The 8564-nt window shown below is 51.2% G+C and overlaps 1 protein-coding gene across 3 annotated transcripts in view; it reads right to left on the bottom strand.

Moving 5' to 3' along the window:
- Nucleotides 1–8564, bottom strand: part of DNAI2 (dynein, axonemal, intermediate chain 2) — a 30688-nt gene that overhangs the window by 7566 nt on the left and 14558 nt on the right. For all 3 annotated transcript variants that reach the window (XM_010856101.1, XM_010856099.1, XM_010856100.1), the window contains exons 6-8: nt 7795–7908; nt 2841–2980; nt 1469–1591 (exon numbers count right to left, since the gene is read on the bottom strand). In XM_010856101.1, coding sequence (XP_010854403.1) covers nt 1469–1591; nt 2841–2980; nt 7795–7908 — 377 coding nt within the window. The remainder of the gene's footprint in view (nt 1–1468; nt 1592–2840; nt 2981–7794; nt 7909–8564) is intronic.

Genomic DNA, 8564 nt, shown 5'->3' with positions numbered 1-8564 from the left:
GACAAGGCGGGGGCAAGTGGGGACCAGCGATGGTGTGGTCACTGCGTCTAGCACTCGGCCTAGAAGTCTCTGATTCCAGGACAGAACCTTTTCTGAGTCCTCCCCACAGAGCCCGGGGCTTGGGGGGTGGGGGATGTCCAGGAAAGTTGTCATCCACCTCCCCCACCGCATTCATCCCCCAGTTGGGGTGGGGGAGGGGCTCCCAGGGCAAGGGTGAGGCCAGAGCCTGTCAACCTCCTAAGGGCCTGGGAATGACGTCGGCCTGGAGGCAAACCAGTGGCGATCCCAGGAGGGGGTCAGGCCAGGAGCCATCTGGGAAGGTCATTTTACTGCTTTGGAGGGAATCTTCATTTGAGCTTCCAGAAGCCTCCCTCCTTGGACACATCCACAGGACTGCTTCGCTGTTTCTTCTCATTATGTTTTATTTTTGGCTGTGCTGAGTCTTCGCTGTCACTCGGGTCTTTCTCTGGTTGTGGCGATCGCGGCCCACTCTTCGTTGCGGTGTGTGGGCTTCTCACCGCAGCGGCGTCTCTCGTGGTGGTGCACGGGCTCCAGGGCACGCGGGCTTCGGCAGTTGCAGCGGGTGGGCTCAGCGGTAGCAGCTCCCAGGCTCTGGAGCGCAGGCCCAATAATCGTGGCACCCGGGCTTAGCTGCTCCGCGGCACGTGGGACCGTCCCAGATCAGGGATCGAACCTGAGTCTCCTGCATTGGCAGGTGGACTCTACCACTGAGCCGTCTGGGAAGCCACTGTTTCTTATTTATTTTCCTTCTATTGTTTTAGATTATTTATTTGGCTGTGTTGGGTCTTAGGTGCAGCACTCGGGCTCAGGAGTTGCGGTGTGTGGGCTTAGTTGCCTTGTGGCATATTGGATCTTAGTCTTGGACCAGGGATTAAACCCGCGTCTCCTGCATTGGAAGGTGGATTCTTTGCCACTGGATCACCAGGGAAGCCCTCTGCTTTGCAGTTTTTTTGCTGCTCCTCCTCAGTTACTAAATGCCATCATCAGTTTGCCCAGGAGCCTCCTCTGATCTCATTTTCCTCTCCAACATCTCGTCTTTCCCCCCAGCGGGTGAGCTGCCAGCCCAGGGCCCCACATGAGGACATGAGTCAGGGACAGAGACAGAGCCTGGGGTCTGGATGCTAATCCTGGACAGGGCTCTTCTTACAGCATGGAGCGTCTCTGGAATCCCGTGCAGTCAGAAAGCTCACCTTCTGATCAGCAGGGACACTGGCCAAATGGGAACTTGGTGAATTAAAGGGGCTTTCTGCCTCTACTCTGCTGCCCCCTGCTGGAAAGTGGTTGCAAAGACCACACAGGTCTAGGAGGCCCACAGAGGACCGTCGAGAGCACAAGGTAAGAAGCAGCCTGGGGCGCACGATTGTCTGACACAGCAGCCACGGGCCTGCCCTCGGCTCTGGCTGCCCCGGCCATGGAAGGTGGGAAAGGGAGAGCAGGGGACACCCACCAGAGTGGACTCGAACTCCAGGGAGATGGCCCCCAAGGCATTCTCCAGATGCTCCTTTTTGGTGATGTCCATGATGACAACCTCGGTGGGCTCGCTCAACTTCCGGATGTCCCACCACATGACCTGATGGGAGGAGGAGCCAACTTTGAGGCCTGGAGTCCCACAATTCTTACCCCCTCCACCTTCCCGGGGCCAGACAGTGGGTGTCAGACACCCAGCAACCGAGGGAACAGGCGTGTTTTGAGAATTGCTCTTCTGGTCCGTAGTCCTGTCTGATCATCAGTCCTGGGCAAGCTCCCTAAAATCCAGAAGCAGGCGGCCTCACCACAGACCTACTGAGTGAAAACTGCCAGGTGTGGGCCCTGGAGTCTGTATCCTTAAAGACCCCTCACGATATGGCAATATATAGCAACATTCAAAACGCACATATGCTTTGACCCATAAATTCCACTGCCAGGAACGTATGTGTATGCAGAGTGTATGCGTATGCTTCATGGGTATGCGGTAATCTATATGCAAATACACTCTGTGCAGAAAGACAAGTATCGTATATTAACGCATGTATGTGGAATTTAGGGAGAAAATGGTACAGATGAGCCTGTTTGAAGGGCAGGAACAGAGATGCAGGCGTAGAGAAGGAACGTGTGGGCATTGGCAGGAAAGGGGAGGATGGGACGAACTGGGATAAATGCACTGCCACGTGTAAACTAGATAGCTGGTGGGAACCTGCCAAATAGCACAGGATGCACAGCTTGGTGCTGTGATGACTTCGGCGGGTGAGCTGGAGGGAGGCTCAAGAGGGAGGGGATATATGTATCCATGTGGCAGAGCCACTCTGTTGTACAGCAGAAGCTAACACAGCATTGTAAAGCAATTATACTCCAACAAAAAAATTCAACCCCTCCAACACACTCTTGGCTATATTTTGGGTAACTACAAACTATTAAAATCCACTTAAATAAATTACAGCATATCCATAATTTATTAAGTCCTTAACAGGCAGGGGGCAGCACTTTATGAAATATAAAATCATCTTTGAGACATGCCGAATGAAAAACATCAAGTGCAAATCAATGTGCAAGGTGCGCAGGAAGAGTGCAGAGATGCACACGTCTGCTTTGTATGCGGACACCGAGCCTGGAGGCAGACGGAGAGGCTGATGTAAGCGGGCGCCACAGGAAGGGGGACTGGGAGGCTGAAGGCGGCGGGGAGGACGGGCTTCACCGCCTGCCCTCCTGTACCTTTAGGCTTGTGTTCCACACTCATCTTTACCTATTGCTCAGTTTTACAATAAAATGCAAAAGGAAGCACCCCGATGGGGGACCGTGTGACCACTGCTGCTCCCCACTCCCTGCCCCTCCAGCGCTCGTACCTGCCCGTCCGTAGATGCCGAGAAACACTCTGTGCCCGTCTTCGACTGCAGCCAGATGGTGCCGTACACAGGGTCTCGGTGGCTGAACTCGATGGTGGACAGCTCTGCCACCAGGCTGCCCTTCCGCGTGTCCCAGCAGGCTGGTGGGGAAGGAGACGAGGGGGTAGTGAGTGCTGGGGATACAGGCTTCCTGTCTTAGCGCAGGGAGCACGGGATCGGGGGATGCTGCTTGTCTTGGTTTGACAGGTACGGGGCTTTTTTAAGAATCAGGGCTAAGTTCAAACCAGCCTGAGTTTCCTACCAGCCCCTGAAGCTCGCTTCATTCGTTCCATCAGGGCCCCTAACATGTAGTGAGCATCACGCTGGGCCCTGGGGAAGCCACTGGGACTCAGACAGGCACAGTCCTTAGGAGACAGGAAGGGAAATCTGCCAAGTTACAGCCTGTGCTGTGATTGCTCCAGGGGGAGACACAGGGAGGCAGTCAGGGAAGGCTTCCTGGAGGAAGTGAGGAGGAACTAAGATCGAGGAGGAGCTTCAGGATGGAGGGAGGCAGGGAAAGAGAGAGGAGCACCTCCATCCTGGGGAAAGTAAAAACACTTAGGCAAATCTCTCCTGTTGGATTCATTCATCCCCTTTTTGCCTCTGTACCTCTGCTGCTGCTGACCGGAAAAGAAACTCACAGAGGGAGATTATCCTTTCTCTGGATTCATTATTAGGACTTCATCTCTTCTGCTTTACCAAGAAAGACTCAACGCTTATCTATATACATTTTTCTGTCCTGATGGATTCTGTCTTCATTTTCCCACGAGTGTGTAGTGAGGATCCACCCTGTTACTCAGAGCTGTTTCTAGGAAAGCTGGTTTTGTAATACAACAACAGAATCATGATCCATAAATCTCGATTTATGGAATCCAAGTCTAAGGCATTTGGCCCTGCACCAGTCTGGCCCAGAAATAGGTTTTCTTAGCTCAGCTTGCTCTGCTCCGGCAAAGCAGCGCTTGAGGGCAGGTCCCACTGTGTCTTTCTCATAGACAGCAGAGCCCAAGAGCCTGGGCTGGTCTGGGCTGGCAAAGAAAACCACTGAAGGGGGTTAGGAGTGATGAGCAAGGCAGGGCTCCTGAATAAACCACGACCAAGTGACTCTGTTTCTGTCTTTCAGAGCGCCAGCACCCAGATAAAGCTGCAGGGAGATTGATGGGCTTCCCTGGTGGCACTAGAGGTAAAGAATCCGCCTGCCAGTGCAGGACATATAAGAGATACGGGTTCAATTCCTGAGTGGGGAAGATTCCCTGGAGGAGGGCATGGCAACCCACTCAAGTATCCTTGCCTGGAGAATCCCATGGACAGAGAAGCCTGGCGGGCTACAGTCTATGGAGTCACAAAGTGTCGGACACGACTGAGCGACTGACATTTTCACTTGATGGGAATCCACTTCTATTTCATCACAGAGGGGCTCCCTGGAGGTGGGGGCAGCAGGTCTAAGAGGGAGGTCAGACGTCTCAGGAGGCCAGGAGGCATCCTGACCGTGTAGAGTTTCTGGGAAGTTTCCCAGCCCTTCTAGCTCCTACTCCTGGACAGAAGGGGACCCCTCATCATGCCTGGTTGAGTCCGGCCTGGGGCGCAAACAGGAGGATTAAGAGTTTCGCTATTCCAAGGCCAGGGGTGGCCAGAAGGCAGGAAACTTCAGGGCCATGGAGACGGGTTTCTTCTGAGTTCACATGGGATCTAAACATCAGTTTTCTGGGTGTCCCACCAGCAAAAATAGCAGAGCAAGGACCTCTGAGAATTCTCTCTTCCATAAAAGCCATGAGAATGTTGGCAAAATCGATGATCAGAATCAACTTTTTCAGAACTCCGGAAATTAGCCAAAGGCTGGCCGCAAATCAGAGTGTTTATTCAAGAAAAATAGCTGAGTCTTGATAAGAACAGTAAGTTTTGTTGCATTTTGGCTTGCCCCAGTTAAGATGCTATAATCTCCGGTTCTATGATAGCCTTGAAAAATAACTCTCTGCCTTCCTGTTAAAAACCCAATATCTTGGCAGCCACAGGATGGAGCAGAATGGAGCTGGAGCTCTTTCAAAGTCTCCTACTCAAAGAGTTGTTGCTGTTTGACCTGTCTAGGGGTTCCCTGGAAGACCCCCTCCCCGTTTGCAAAGTTGTCTGTATTCAGCTTGACTCAGAGCTTGCCCAGGGAAAAGGGTCTTTTTAACAAGTCTGTCTTGAAAATAGTTAAAATTGCAGGCAACTGATTAACTCTGCAGCGTCCGGAAGTGGTGGATAACAGGTGGGGCAAACAGTAGGCTAACCGAAAAGCTTCAAAGGCAAAGCCGGAGAGTGAGCGGTCCATAGGGGTTTTGAAAAGCTCTGATGTGCTCCCGGGAAACTAGAAGCTCCCGGGGCTGTGCGCACACCTTTGCTGCTGTTCAGTCACGTCTGACTCTTTGTGACCCCGTGAACTGCAGCACCCAGGCTTCGTTATTTCCCTCACTATTCACTCCCTTCACTGTTTCCCAGAGGTTGCTTAAACTCATGTCTGTTGAGTTTGGCACTGGCATCACCGTGCCATTCAACCATCTCACCCTCTGTCGCCCCCTTCTCCTCCCGCCCTCAATCTTTCCCAGCATCACTGTCTTTTCCAGTGAGTCAGATGCTCACATCAGGTGGCCCAAGTACTGGAAGAACTGGGAGGCCCTCAGCTCTCACCTCTGGCTGACCTGCAGGCTCGGTGGGGCGGCTAAGGCAAAACTGACAACTGCCCGGCTATGTGCTGAAAGTGTGCTCAAACGCGCACAGAGGCTTCCAGGAAAGTCTGCGAAAGTTTTTGGCTGTAGATGGCAACAGGCAGGAAACATTCGTCTCAAGTGCACGTGGAATATTCTCCAGGACAGATCCCATAAAACAAGTCTCAACAGATTTTTAAAGACTGAAATCACAAAAGGTATCTTTTCTTACCATAATAGAATAAAACTAGGAACACCAGTAACTGAAGGAAAAGTGGAAAGTTTACAAATATATAGAAAGCAAACAACATATTTCTAAATAACCCGTGGGTCAAAGGAGAAATCAAAGGGAAATTAGAAAATACAAAATGCACGAATATGGAAACACAACATACGAAAACTTAGTGTAGCTAAAACAGTGCTTAGAGGGAAATTATAACTTTAAACATCTGTATGTTTAAAAATCTCAAATCGATAATCTAACCTTCTACTTTAAGAAATTTAGAAAAAGAAGAACAAGTTAAACCCAAAGTAAGCATAAGGAAGGAAATAATAATGATTAGGGTGGAAATAAATGAAATGGAGAACAAAAACCAACTTGGAAACATCAATAAAACAAAACATAAAGTTGGTTCTTTGAAAAGAAAACAAACTTTACCAACCCCTATCTAGACTGACCAAGTGAAAAAGACAGAACACTCAAATTACTAAGATCAGGAAAGAAACAGGAAACGTTACTGCCAACCACACAGAAATGAAATGACTATAAGAGAATGAACGATTACATCCCAACAAATTAGATTACCTGGACGAAACACGAAAATTCTAGAAAAACACAAGCTATCAAAACTGATCCAAGAAGAAACAGAAAACACGAGAAGACCTGTAACACATAAAGAGGTTGAATTTTCTCTTTTAAAACCACCAATAAGGAAAATCCTCGGACCAGACGGCTTCACTGGTGAACTCTACCAAATATTTAAGGAAGAATGAATATCAACTCTTCACAAACACTTTCAAAAAAAAAAAGAAGAAGAAGAGGAAAAACCACTTCTCCAGTCACTCTGTACGGCTGGTATTACTCACACTCATCACCATATATAAGGGCTTCCCAGGTGGCGCTGGTGGTAAAGAACCCACCTGACAATGCAGGAGACACAAGAGACGCAGGATCTAACCCTGGGTTGGGAAGATCCCCTGGAGAAGGAAATGGCAACCCGCTACAGTATTCTTGCCTGGAGAATCCCATGGACAGAGGAGCCTAAACAGCTGCAGTCCATGAGGTCGGAGGGACAGGACCGAGCGACTTAGCACACGTTACCCACCGTGTCAGGTAGGCTCTCCTGACCGCCTCTCCCGAGATGGACCTCCCCAGTGATCTCACCAGCCTTTGCCTCTAGTTGCCTTAGCCTGGCTCAGGGAATGCTGTGTGCTTAGTCGCTCAGTCGTGTCTGACTCTTTGCAACCCCATGGACCGTAGCCCGCCAGGCTCCTCTGTCCGTGGGCTTCTTCAGGCAAGAACACTGGAGTGGGTGGCCATGCCCTCCTCCAGGGGATCTTCCCCGCCCAGGGATCGAACCCACATCTCTCCCATTGCAGGTGGATTCTTTACCTTCCGAGCCACCAGGGAAGCCCTGGTCCAGGGTAGGTGCAGTAAATGTTCCTTGACTTTACTCGACCTGTACTTTTTCTTAACCTTTAATTTTGAATGAACTTCAGACTCACTTGAACTTTTACAAATGAAGACACTGATGCTGCTGCTGCTAAGTCGCTTCAGTCTGCGCGGCCCCATAGACAGCAGCCCACCAGGCTCCCCCGTCCCTGGGATTCTCCAGGCAAGAACACTGGAGTGGGTTGCCATTTCCCACTCCAATGCATGAAAGTGAAAAGTGAAAGTGTAGTTGCTCAGTTGTTTCCAACTCTTAGTGACCCCATGGACTGCAGCCCACCAGGCTCCTCCATCCATGGGATTTTCCAGGCAAGAGTACTGGAGTGGGGTGCCATCGCCTTCTCCGGAAGACACTGATGAGGCAGCAGCAAAACTTGTCTCACCTTGACGCCGGAAAGCTTCAGGAAGTACCCTCCCACCCCGACTCTGTCCTCCACAGCAAGCCTGGTCTGGCAGGTGGACCCTGGCTGGACCGCAGCGGAGCCTGGCTGCCTCAGAGCCCGGGAGAGGTTGGGCTGGAACCTGGTTAAGCACCCGGGTGGTGGTGGGGGAAGTCCTTCCTTACCGATCTGCCCGTTGTAGCAGCCTGCCAGGAGCACGTGGGAATCTTTGGGGTTATACTCCAAGGTGACAAGAGGAGAAGACGGCTTTAGGGTGATTTCTGGCCTGTTGGGGTTTTCTATAAGACAGAACAAAAATATATATATACTACCAGACCTGGAAAGAAAAGGACAGAGTCAAACAATTCAACCCCTTGTCCAGGTCGGGGGCGGTGAGGCAAAGCTAGGAAGCCCCTCTCCAGGCTGCAACCTCTGGTCCTCAGTGACCAGCCTCTAGCCCTAGAGGCTCTTCTACAGATGTTATTTTTTGGGAATCAAGTGTGTATGTGTGTGTGTGACTGTCATTCTAATCCATCTCCCAGGTCGGTATAAAATGAGGTTTTGACCCTAAGGCTTTTACAAAACGCTGACTCTCCCATGATTTCTGTGAACCAGTTGCCCTGTCTGTACAGCAGAGAGAATGATGGAGAGACAATAATGTCAGCCCACGGGGGGCAGAAAGAGTTCGCTGAGCGGCTCAAAAGTGGAAAGTGCTCAGCTCCGTGCTCGGCACGCACACCGCTACTAAGAGCTAATGTTCATTTTCACGATGACAGCGACGAGCGACGTCTGAGAGCGTGGAGCCCCCGTCACCTGGCCCCTGCCAGGCTCTGCCGGTGCAGTGAGCAGAGTGGTCCCTGCTCCCGGGTGGACACACTGCCCTACTGGCCAGGAATTAGGGACAAGTGCCCGGACAGGCAGGACAGGGGGGTCCCCTTGCCTCCTCCTGGGTCCA

Source organism: Bison bison, unplaced genomic scaffold (assembly GCF_000754665.1).
Source record: "Bison bison bison isolate TAMUID 2011002044 unplaced genomic scaffold, Bison_UMD1.0 scf7180017864371, whole genome shotgun sequence".
Lineage (NCBI taxonomy): Eukaryota > Metazoa > Chordata > Mammalia > Artiodactyla > Bovidae > Bison > Bison bison.
Note: the sequence above shows the minus strand (reverse complement) of the source record. Positions and strands in the feature narration are given on the sequence as shown.